The 12083-nt window shown below is 37.1% G+C and overlaps 2 protein-coding genes across 2 annotated transcripts in view; one reads left to right on the forward strand and one right to left on the reverse strand.

Moving 5' to 3' along the window:
- Positions 1-1483, reverse strand: part of LOC113666765 (syntaxin-17) — a 7333-nt gene extending 5850 nt beyond the window's left edge. The window contains exons 1-2 of the mRNA XM_027182554.2: positions 1094-1483; positions 46-173 (exon numbers count right to left, since the gene is read on the reverse strand). Of these exons, the coding sequence (XP_027038355.2) occupies positions 46-173; positions 1094-1124 (159 nt within the window). The 5' untranslated portion in view covers positions 1125-1483. The remainder of the gene's footprint in view (positions 1-45; positions 174-1093) is intronic.
- A 1270-nt stretch (positions 1484-2753) lies between these two features.
- Positions 2754-11000, forward strand: LOC113666763 (uncharacterized). The gene is made up of 6 exons (XM_027182551.2): positions 2754-3014; positions 3152-3226; positions 3412-3489; positions 5918-6058; positions 7126-7218; positions 7607-11000. The coding sequence occupies exons 1-6, from the start codon at positions 2886-2888 to the stop codon at positions 8783-8785; spliced, it is 1695 nt and encodes a 564-aa protein (XP_027038352.2). The 5' UTR covers positions 2754-2885; the 3' UTR covers positions 8786-11000.
- The last annotated feature ends 1083 nt before the right edge of the window (positions 11001-12083 follow it).

Genomic DNA, 12083 nt, shown 5'->3' on the forward strand with positions numbered 1-12083 from the left:
CACATAATTGCAGATTGTAAAACTAAAAGATAACAGATGTCTTGCCGTTTCCATGTTTTTCTTGTGTTGCTGAAGTCTGGCAAGATCCGCTGGAAGTGCCACTTCAAATTTACGCAAAGCTGGTTCGAATCTTTTTATTGGGTGTCTGGGTAAGTTAGTAACTGTCTGGTCCACTGAAAAAAAAATGAACAAAAATACCTTCAAATTTTCAAAAACAAATGTAAGACACAAGTTGCTCTAATGATTAACAGAACAGACTAAAGATGGAGAGGTCCACAATTTAGCCTAAGCTAGATTGTTATATTTTCACTAGGCAAAGCAAAATCTGTACTCAAGCCTATTTGCCTGCCTGGATGTGATGTTAGTCCATCACAAGGTTATCCCCTAGCATTTCATCAAACTTCCCTGACAATTTGGCGGCATCCATTTATACAGTATAGTAAGGCATAGGGAGAGTAGAGTGTCTTGCCCAGGAACACAACACCAAGACCTGATCAGGTCTTGAACCCAGACCCCTTGGCCTGGAGTCCAGTGCACAGGTCATTAGGTCGTGGTGCCTTCCACATTGTTTCTTTGGCAAAAGACTTTATTGTTACAGTACTTCTCGCCAATCAAGAGTATAAATAGGTACCAGCATTGGCCAAAGTAAGGCTAGACTGGAGTAGCATCCCATTCAGAAGGCGAAAAAAAGATGCAAAAAAGAGTACTTGAGCTAAATGGGTCCGTGCTTTGTCCAACTAAATGTTGATTCTACCCTCAACCGTTAATTGGTATCCACCTGAGCTCTATGTGTGGTCGCAACTTGAAATCCTAGATCAAAACTTTAGCCTAAAATTAATGCTAACAACATCACGAGAGATATCACAAAATGCTTTGATCAATATCCCTTAACAAAATAAATTGATCATAATATAGTTTGTTATTTTACAACTTAACTCTTAAAAGCTATATTAACCTAAAAAGTCAAGTATATTTCAACGGGTGTCCTATTTAAAACTAACCTAATGCTGAAGCAACATTTATCAACGAGATAAATTGGAGAATCATGCAATTAAAGCACGATTTTTTTTTTTTTTGCACTGTGTATACTTACAGTTCAGGTCTGTTGAATCAAAACTCGCCATGACTGCTTTCAAGTTTTAGCTTTCCTTGTTACCAAATCATTTGACACATAATATGTACGGAAATACACACAACTTTGTTCAGCCAATAAACTGATAACCACGAAATTAAGTTCAAGGTTATTTACATCAACGACGTTCAAGAAACGCTCTTTCAGAAAATTTTGTTTGAGCTTTCAGCATTCTTCGATAGTGGCGGTGTCGAACAGATGTTGATAAAACACTACACGCAAAATCAGTCCTTAATAAATTAGGAATTCCCGAAAAATACGCTGCGCTTTGCTTTCCGTGTCGCTTCCGAGAAATTGTTGTAGTTACTGCTGATAAACTGCAGGCGCACGAAATGGCTTTCGGGCTATCGTAACTTCCGAACTCTTCCGGCCGATTACGACAACCAACGACAGCGAAGAAAACTCCAAGGCCGGATTGTTCGACTGGGGGATTAACTATAATCTACGATTATAAGTTAACCTTGGCTAAAATTTCTAATTTAGAAGAACGAGTATAAGAGCTAAGGTTTTGTCGATATTTATCGCAATGTGACTCGAAACTAACGGGAAAAAAATACAAAAGACAAGACCCTTTGCAGAGCTATAAAACTAACATGAAAATTTACTCGAACCTCGGGTGAGGTTAATCATATTTTCAAAAACCCGGTCCAGAATGGCGAAGTCCCCTAAACCTTAAAAAGGAAAAAAAATATTTTCGAAGTGGTTTAGAGGTTTCTGCTCAGGTTAGAGAAACGAGAAAAATTGGAAGTCGTGTGAAAATTTGAGACAAATTAGAGACAAATATAGGCTGTGTGCAGACGCATATATGAACCTGAACAGCGGATAATACTTACAATGGTGCAGCTTAGTGTACAAGCAATGTAAATTGAAGAATGAGATGTTTTTTAATTTTATTTTTCAAGAAGAACGTGAAAGAAACGCCAATAGTGTGTAAATAAGAGTTAAAACGTAAATATAATTTATTATATTTTAAAAAATATAATCTCAACAACGATTGACCACATCGACCTTCACAAGTTCTATCACGGGACTCGGGAAGTACTAACAATCCTCAGGAAAAACATAAAAAAGATAACGAATTAATAAATTGATAATCTCGTGAAGCTTGCTTAGAAAATTTAAAGAAATTCAGTTATTTGAAGCAAACATTTCTAATTCGGAGTCGTTAGTCAGACGTGATTTATTTGAAAAAGCATTTCCGTTCCAACGTCCTGTGACCCAAAGAGAAAATAAACTCTGGCCGCACTGAGCGAACTGCCGAGACAGATAAATCTATTGTTTATTTTTAGTACTGATAAAGGCGGGTGAGGTCTGATTTGAAAGCGAGCTCCCTAAGTCGTTTCGAACTTGAGTACCACCAGCCGCGTGATGACTCAAACCGGAAGTCAGGAACAAAGCTAAATTATGACCAGCCGGTCCAGATTTGCAGAGTCTACATAGTTCTCAGGCACATTCCGATCGTTTTCCAGTTTTAATAAATAACTTCAAGTTATGCTGTAATTCTAAACACAAATATGTACTAATCCGTAAATATTACAACGAAAAAATCCGTGTCAAACCTGTCTGCACACAAAACTGTTTATACATTTAGCAAAATCATTTTGAACTAAATTACGCAACCACTGAGCATGCGTGAATCGACCGGTCAATCGTAAGCAGATTTTCGTATTTCTAGATGCAGTTTGAAAACTGTGCGTGAGTTTTTGTCGTAACTTTGTTTATTTCGTCTGTATTTTTATATGATTTTACTAGAATGAATAGGCTGAAGAGAAGTTTAAGTTTAAGGAGTTCTAAAAGGCACATACCAGAAAGTGTAAGGCCACAAATTTGGGAGAACGACAGCTACAAAGTACGGAATGGAGGCGTTAGTTTCCCAGTCAAGGTTAGAATTTATCGCGAATTTTTCATGAGATTTGCGTTATTTCGCTTTTAAGGATCGCATGGTACTTAACTTTGTGGAAGACAGCGTTGAAAGACGATATTCAAATCCTCAATTAATTCGAAAACTTACTGTTTTAGTATGTGGGATCGATCGAAGTTACCGAGTCCAGAGGAACACAAGTTTGTGCAGAAGCTTTCCGAAAGATGAAAGAAGTAAGCGGTTGTTTTTTGCGTTGTTTCCATTTTTCACAGATACCACAAAGCTTAAACGAGGTCTTCAGCTGAAGCCCTCTTTGTCTTAATTGTTTGAAATTTAATAACGTATCCGTGAATTCGGTTTCCTTCGGTTATGCTAAGCGATTCTGCCAGTTGTATCAATCTGTACTCGTTTATTTCAGGTCGGGACAGGGAAAAAGAAGCGAATGCAGTTACTTGTCACGGCAGATTGTGTACGAGTCGTGGACGAACAAACCAAGGTAAGAGAGCCCAAGTATTTTTTAAGCTTTAAATTTTTTCGATCGCGCTGATGTAACTACGCAAGTATTCGTATGTTATGTGGCATATTTAAGAGAGGCAGCGAGTCTGTGATATTGTCCGCCTTCGGTCTTTTTTGTGCCCTCTTTTTATTTTTAAGTCTGTTCTTAGGCGGATTTTCGCTTCAACGAGGCACGATATATATATATATGAGCAATACGCATTATTAAATAATCCAAGATTTCAAATGATCGCAATCGCGAGTATTTGACGCGAACTTTTTTGAACGACCTGCGCGGAAAAATCTAGACTTGAATGATAAAATTCATCAGCTAATATTAGCTGGCTGTCGGAAGTTGTTCCTGTTTTTTGATAGAAGGCGGATTTTACGGAATGCTTTCGTATTTATTGAAAATTGATGTCTTTGTATTTCTTAACTTCATCACGGATTAATTTTATCGAAAGGACCGAAGGTACTTGAAATAGACTTTCAATATGAAGATAGTCTCTGTTGGAAATGTTCATTTATTTGTTCTCGATCGCTCTTTGGGTGATATTTCACGCAAAGTATAATTATTCCTCTGGTTTTTTTTCCTTAAATATTACCCACCTTAATACTTTCCTCTCCAATAAGTCCCTACATCGCATATTTACCTCGAAGCAGCTGAATTCAAATGAAAGAGCACCATATATTTACTATTGAAATCGTGTTTAGAAATTGTTGGATTGATTAATTCTCTTCTGAGAATTGGTAGTCGTTCAGTAGATTTTTAATTCGTGTAATTTGTGTTTTCACTGATCATTTCAACATGCAACCCACCCAACTTGGTTTCGACATATGCTCATCGTATGCGTGAGATACAATTACTCCAACCTTTTTTTCATCACGAATTGTGATTAAACCAATTTTCACAAAACAGACTGATATTTAAATACCTAACCATGAAATTTATTCGAGCCGGAGTCATCCAGTTTGATTTATTTCCTCGAAATTGCGAATTAATTAGCGCTTTCGAAAATTCAGTATCTTTGCTTGGAAAATCGACGCTCTGTCATACAGTTCTTACCCGAAGGAAAAAATCGTGTTTTTCATTCCACCGGGAAGACATTGCTCCTTTTTTTTTTCCTTTTTGATAGAACTGTCTGCTCTTGTGCTAAGCAATCTGGTGTCATGGGGAAAATTGTGGACTCTTTTATTTCTGTCAGAGTCGTAATGTTATTCCATTTTTATCACACCGTTTCCTCATTCTTTGTAGAATTCCTTTAAATCCAATTAAGTCACTAGGTTTTTTTTCCTCAAGGTGCCAAAAACTGAATGGAAATACAGCAATTCTTATAGAGTTTTTATTTCTAAGACAGTACTGCTTATTTTCCCTCGCCTCACTTTAGAATACAAACACCTGGAAATGTAAACATTAACTTAAACTCTTCTCAAGGCATCACACCCAAAAATAAGCACCTCAGTTCAGTCATTTCTAACCTTCTGAAAATTTATTATATAAAGGAAATCTTCTGGATTACTTTCAAAGAATGCAATGTTGACTGCAGACATTTGAGCATAAGTTTCTCCTGAGAATTTATTCATAGTATATTACAACTAAATTTCAGTAATGAACCTTGTGATATAAATAATGAATTGTCTAATATTTGAAGGCCAGTGCGAGATTAAAGTCAAATTAATCGGATTTGATTTAATACTTTAATCCTGCATTTTTATTTTATTAATTTTTTTCAGTAGACTTACTCATCTGTTCAAATCATGAAATTGTTGCATAATTTTATTTTTTTTGTTGTGCGATGTTCATGCTGTTTCCTAAATATTTTTTAATGTTGGTTTAAACATAGACTATTATGAACAATAACAACAATCAGAGGAAATTACATCACAGAAGGTTTTTATTAGATTTCAAAATTAGGCTTAACTCACTTATAGTTTTTGTTAGAGATGACAACATAGGCTGGTTGTAAGGCTAGTGAAGACAAAGGTCAAGTGTAAATAGCTTCAAAGTTCATTCATGGCTCATGATTGACATTCATTCTATGACATTTGAGTTCTTCTAAATCTCCTGGAGTGTTTTCATCATTTTATGTAAACAGTGACTTCTATTATTTACCAATGAGAAGTAACAATTTCTTAAATTTCTGTGACAGTTTTAAGATGCTGTATAGTATAGTAAAAACTTCTCTCATTGACGAGCCATTTTATAATGGCTTGAAAGCATTTGCTGTGAAGTTCCTCTGAGTTTTGGATGATCTGTAGTGCTGTCAAATTGTTTTACTTTATTTTATCACAACTGAAAGTGTAAGTTGTTTTTTAGGTACGTGTACAGTTGCTGATTCATCAGATTACAAAGCTGGCATGATTTTTGTTACTGTAGGAGATAGCAAGACTATACATAATTGCCTTTCGAACTTAACTGTTTATTTCAGTCCCTTGTCATTGACCAGACGATTGAAAAAGTGTCATTTTGTACACCTGATCCGGGTAACGACAGAGTCTTCTCCTACATCTGCCGGGAAGGAACTACAAGGAGATGGATGTGCCACAGCTTTATAGCTTTGAGAGACACAGTAAGTTGACACAGTAACTTACCTTCAACACTGTGGTTCAAAGTTCTCCTAGTGCTAAAAATTGTAAGACCTTTGAGCTGTGATCAGTGTCCAGTCACTCAGAGACAAAGAAAAAAAGATGGATTGGTTTGAAATTTTAAGATCAAAGGGGAAAATTGAATCACTACATATCTTACATGCAGATGAAAATTAAATGATGAAATGATTCCCATTTCATTGCTCTATGCTCATTTTTTTTCAAATTCTTAATTTGGTCTCCTAAAATCAAGAAACAGTTGCTAGAGAAAATATTTTCCTGGACAAAGGAAACAGAAAGTAAAATTGAAAGAGGATACCTTTTTGCAACATCCCATGACATACCACACCACTTTTCACAGTACTTGTATTGAAGTAAACAAAATGGTGGGTAATTTTCTTTGGAGATTCAAAGGACTTTTCAAAGCTTAATACTAGAAAAACCAACACAAAGTTCTCCTCACAGTATCACCTTTGAATCACACATTAAGGTCTTTAGAATAAAGGAAATGATTGCTTACTAAAGAATCTCTTGTTAGACAAATTCTCCTTGTCAGCAAATTAGGAAATGTATAGAGAACTGTTTGGAGAATATGCATACTGATGTTAGGGTGTAAAGGGTTTGAGTGTTGTATATAATTATTTCTTCCACTTTACTGTAGACCATGAACTCTAAGAAAGATTAAAACTGGCTGCATGATCAATGAACACAATGGGCAAAATTGGTGACTTAGAAATTAGGAAGATGGACTCATGTGATCATGTTGTGATCTGAATAAGAACCTTCTTTTTGCAGTAGTTCCTTTGATCTAGCAGAGAAATAGAACAGTAGTTCCTTTGATCTAACAGGGAAATTGAACAGGGATCAGGAAATTGTCAGGGAAACCTGAAAAAATCCTAAGAGAGGAGGGAAGAGGAGATTTTCTCCTTTGGAAACAACAATCCTAGTTCCTTAATAAAACCATTGATACTGGGATAAATCCTGGTTGTATGAACTATTCAACACTGCCTGTAGAGTCATAATAAGCAAATTTTTCCTGTTTACGTGTCAGGGAGAGCGTCTTAGCCATGCAGTTGGCTGTGCATTCACAGCTTGTCTTCAGAGAAAGCAGAAGGCTCAAGCTCTACAGCAGCAACACAAGGAGGTCAGAGAAAGATTAACATTCTCTTCTGTATTTTAGACGTATGAATTCTCCTTTAATTTTATACGTTATTATGATATTCCTGAGAATTTCATGGGTCCTGTGTGCAGTTCTGTGGCTAGGTTATGAGAGGCTGCTATGAAATGTTCAGAAGAGAATAAACTCTTAAAGGCTCACTTAGGTTATTTTAGACTTAGGCATTGTACCTGATCATCAGCAATTATCAGGGACTTCTTGATTTAATTTGAATCAAAAATAAAAAAAAATTAATACTGCGAGTCCAGGGTGAATATGAAAGCTTCATATTCTAATGATCTTGTTTGTGAATAAAACAACAAAAACATGACTGCAATATTTACCTTCACTTTGTTTCACTTTGTTGGTCCAACAGCAACAACAACAACAGCCCCCAACCCAACAGGGTACCACTGTAGCTGCTGTAACTGGGACACCAGGTGCAGCAAGCACCATACCAGTAGTTAATGGCTCCAGTCCTCCAAATCCACCTGCACAGCAGCCATCCCCTGGACAAATGCAACCTTCTGTCCCTGTCCCATCTACTGTGCCAGCATCAACCACGGCTCCAATCGCTGCTGCAACAGTCCCATCCAGTACGACAACTCCTCCAGTTAAGAATGGTACTGTGACGACAGGAACACAGCAGTTACCATCACCAGCTGAGCCAAAGCAAAACAATGCTGGTACTCCTGTACTAAAACCTCCTCCCTCAGTTGCAAGACCACGTCCACAACCTTTTCACCCTTCACCTTTTACCCGTCACATGTCACTGAGGTACCGCTCCAATCCTCTCTCTTTCATGCCACTACGCAATGACACAAGTGGCTATGAAACATTGACAGAAGAACCAGCAGTTCCACAATTGCCTCCAACTGTTGATACCCTTATGCTACAGAAAAATACACCCACTCCAATTTCAACATCATTTGGAACACCAGTCTCTCAAGGTCCTGTAACACAGAACAGTGCTCCAAGTCAACCGCCTTCTATGTTTAATGGGCTGAATACAAACTCAACATCAACAATACAATCATCTAATGCTATACCGAACTTAAGTCAGAGGAGTAATGTCCCCAATGCAGTGCCCCCATTACAGCCATATCCTATTCAGGGGGCAACCCCCCAAGTCAATGGGTCAGGCTCATGGAATGTCTCAAACCAAGTACAGAGGCAGAAACCTCTATCAGAGGCTGAAATGTGGCTAGCATCTGCTTCAGTTGATACCGCACAGCCAGCCAAGACAGTGCAACCAAATCAGGGTTTGCTGACTACTGTAAATCCATTTGCAGAAACGTCATCCCAAATTGATGCTCTCTCAAATGCATGGACACATGATCTGCAGTCCACACTGCCTAGTGTGTCATCACAAGGGACAACTGGCTGGTCGTCATCATCTCAGTGGGGAACCAGCACCACACGTCAAACAAATGGAGAAGATGACTTTGCATCATTCTTTGCTTCAAGGCAAACCAGCCCCCCTCCACATGCACCCCTCAGTAAGAAAGATTCCAACCCATTCACACCAACTCAAGATCAAGTATTCTGGGTGTGATGAGGAAATTCATGGACAAGGTGACATTTTTAGTTCTTAGCATCAAGAGTTCTTAGCAGGAATTTGTACACAACTTTTTAACATGGATAATGATTGTTTGAACTTTTCATCTCTGAGAAAAAAGAAACCAAGCCAAGCCAAGCCAAGCCAAAGTGACTGAAGTTAGTGATGGTGACTGGGATTTGTGAAACTGACCAAAAATTACCGTAAGAGTCAAGTGACTGTCAGATCAGTTTTGAAATTGTCCATTACTGTCAAGTCTTATTCAGAACCACCTTCACGCAAGTACAATCATGCCATCCAATCAGCTCTTAATTTCAAACAAAATACTGTACAGATGGAATGGTTATTGGAGGTTTGAATCACCTTTTGAGCAGCAATGGTGGATATTTACTTAAGAAAATTTTAACTGCATTTTCTTTTAATGAGATTTTTACATGTACTATGTAGTAGTTGCTGATTTGAGAATTTAGAAGAATGGTGTGGGAAATCAAGAGGTTCTGTAACACTCAACATAACAAGAATGTGAAAATTTAGAAGGCTCAAGAACTTCTCTGGAAGATAACACATTCTTATTTTTTTAAAGTAGTGTTATTCATTTTCAAAAGGAATTTGGGCAAGCTGGAAATGCATGAATGATGTACACCTAGTATCTAATATAATTATTGTTGATAGCTCATAGTGCTTTAACTTCTGTAAGTATTATGTTCCAAAATGTATAGAAACCTTTTCACATTACACACTTGGGATTTTTTCATGTCTTGCATTTCACACATGTATATCTCTTAGATTTTTTGTGAAGTGGAAATGAGGTTGCAGAGGTTCTCTTTCATCATAATATGGGTATATAAAAATTGTCATACTTATAAATATGTTAATTGTACAAAATATAGGGTTGATGTTTCTGAATTTTACACAAGTGAAGGCCATGTGAAACGACTTTACAACTGCCTTTGCACTTTATAACTCTGTTAGCCAATGATATTATCTTGGGTTTTATTGCTTGAGCATCAGCTACTGCAAAGAGACTTTGAGCTTACTTGTCAATTATGCCCCCCAAATTTGGACAACTTAAAAAAAAATTTGTTTACCTACGTGCACTTTGTACCAACAGTTAGTACAAAATCTTTTAACAGCAAAGTTTTATTTAAAAATTAGATATCCAAGCGCATTATTTTTAAGTTGAATTTATGACATGAAAATGTGGTTTGTGGCAATTATGTGAATTATGTGTGACAAGTCTGTTTGAAGTATTTCATGTATACCAGAAATTAACTTGGGCAGAATGAAGAAGCATAACCTTGTCCCATGCTTGATTAAACATCATTAGAATTGTTTAAAATGATTCTTTTCATGATTTTAGTTTGTTAGACTTGAAGAGTTTAGGATTTTAACCTATCATTTCAGCTGAACAACTGTGTACAGGATTAAACAGACATTGCATTCTTACAAGTTACACTTTTTTTCTCTTGCTGAGTATGCTGAGAAGTATGCTGTTGAAAAGTAGATCTGATTACACAAGCTTGGTTGGTATTTTCACTGCTCTGTTCTTTTTTTGTCAAGATATTTTTCCTGCTTTGAATGAAGTCAAGCTAGCCTGGAAGAGGTAACCTGGATTGTGTAGATTTTGTTACAAATCACATAAACACTGCAGACACACTTGCATAACAGACAAATAAATAAATAAATAAATAACAAAAAATAAGAGGACATGTAAGCAGCTCCATTAGTACAGTCAGAATAGATTTTGGTTCCACAATGGCAAGATCTTGACAAATGGAGCTGTTTTTCACGTAATTGCATTTATTTGGCCAGCCTAGTATAACATGCCAAGTCTCTTTTTTTTAACGAGCCTCTGAGGTAAAAGAATTTAGTGGCATATTATGTTTATGTTGCAAAAAGTGAGGAAAATTCTTCTAAAACATTATGTAGTTATCTGAAGTGCAATCACTAATAGTAGTTTTATTCTAATATAATTTTGTAATGTTGCCTTCCCTAATGAGCATTATGTTGCACAACTGTCGAATAGGTATTTTGCAATCAGTTATGTTATAACTGATCCTTTGTACTGGAGATTTTCCACTCAAATAATAATATAGCTGGTTGATTGTGGTGTAAATTCAAAAGCAATGTTATTTTATGTTATGAAGTCATGTTGGATGTGGTGCTTCAAATCAGCAAGTGGTTAATAGTAAAATAGAGTAATCCCAGTGTACGTAAATGTGTAGTGCTTGTGCGAATATATTTGACAGAATTGATCATGTTGGGGGAGCTTGTACATCCCTTCCGTTTCCCCTTTCCCCGCCCCTACCCCGCTTCTCTTCTCTTTCCCAGGCCACCCCTCAATTCCGGGGTCATTCTTCGAGGTGATTTGATGGACGAGTGTGTACGATAAAAGAGCGTGAAATAACTTACATCTATCGCGATTCCAAAGATCTGGATCAAGGCAGTTGGCTTTAGCATACCTTACTGTCTCGACTCGGTTGAAAATGTTTGAAAAATAACAAAAAATGCAAATAACAATTATAACAATGGTAAGAATGAGAGCAGTCATGATCATATTAATTAAAAAACAAACAATCCAAAAAACACTCAACGCGCCATGTTTATAGAAAACTTGAACGAACTCGAGAAATACCATTATTTCGGCTTATGGACTGGTCAGGAAACATCGTTGAGGAATATGTCTTTTTCTCTTGATCCAAGTGCAATCTTAGTTCCTTCCCATCTGCGGAATGCAGGCTCATTTCCCGAATAGGAGCAGGTCATTTAGCCGGAAAAATACCTAGCGCTTCTTTCTTCTTTTTCAGTGCCGTGCCTGCCCATATGCTCACTAAACTCAAACCCAAAATTGATTTAAACTTAAAACAAATTCCTATTTAAATGTATTTAACTGGGAATCCTAGTTACACCATACTTTGCGATCGTGGCATCATCCTGAATATTTCTTTCCATCTTCCTCGTGGTTCCCTCTGCAGTCTCTTGACAGTCTTGCCGCAATCGTAGCTTCCGGTGGGTTGGCTTAGCAACCAGTAGAAGTGGTTAGGAAGATCGATTTCCTGCATCGCAAGACGAATGCTAAATTCCTCGATTTGTTCTGTAATGGCTTGAGATGATGTGGATCTGGTGTTTTATTAGTTATGGACCACTGTTACTACGGTATTCACTGTAATATTCAAAATATTTGAGAACCCTCACATTGGCGAGGGTTGAATAATGTCAAAACACCTTTTGTGGAGAAATTACAGCGGTCTCCCGTGATCGTGCACGCGACGACCAGCGTGACTGTTCATTGAAA

The sequence above is a fragment of the Pocillopora damicornis genome, chromosome 14 (assembly GCF_964200805.1).
Source record: "Pocillopora damicornis chromosome 14, jaPocDami1.2, whole genome shotgun sequence".
Classification (NCBI taxonomy): Eukaryota; Metazoa; Cnidaria; class Anthozoa; order Scleractinia; family Pocilloporidae; genus Pocillopora; species Pocillopora damicornis.

Bases quoted from the DNA above. Each gene is read 5' to 3' on its own strand.
- LOC113666763 (XM_027182551.2), top strand. From the start codon at position 2,886: ATGAATAGGCTGAAGAGAAGTTTAAGTTTAAGGAGTTCTAAAAGGCAC. The intron at 3,015-3,151 runs GTTAGAATTTAT...TTACTGTTTTAG, and splicing joins GCGTTAGTTTCCCAGTCAAG to TATGTGGGATCGATCGAAGT. The intron at 3,490-5,917 runs GTAAGAGAGCCC...TGTTTATTTCAG, and splicing joins TCGTGGACGAACAAACCAAG to TCCCTTGTCATTGACCAGAC.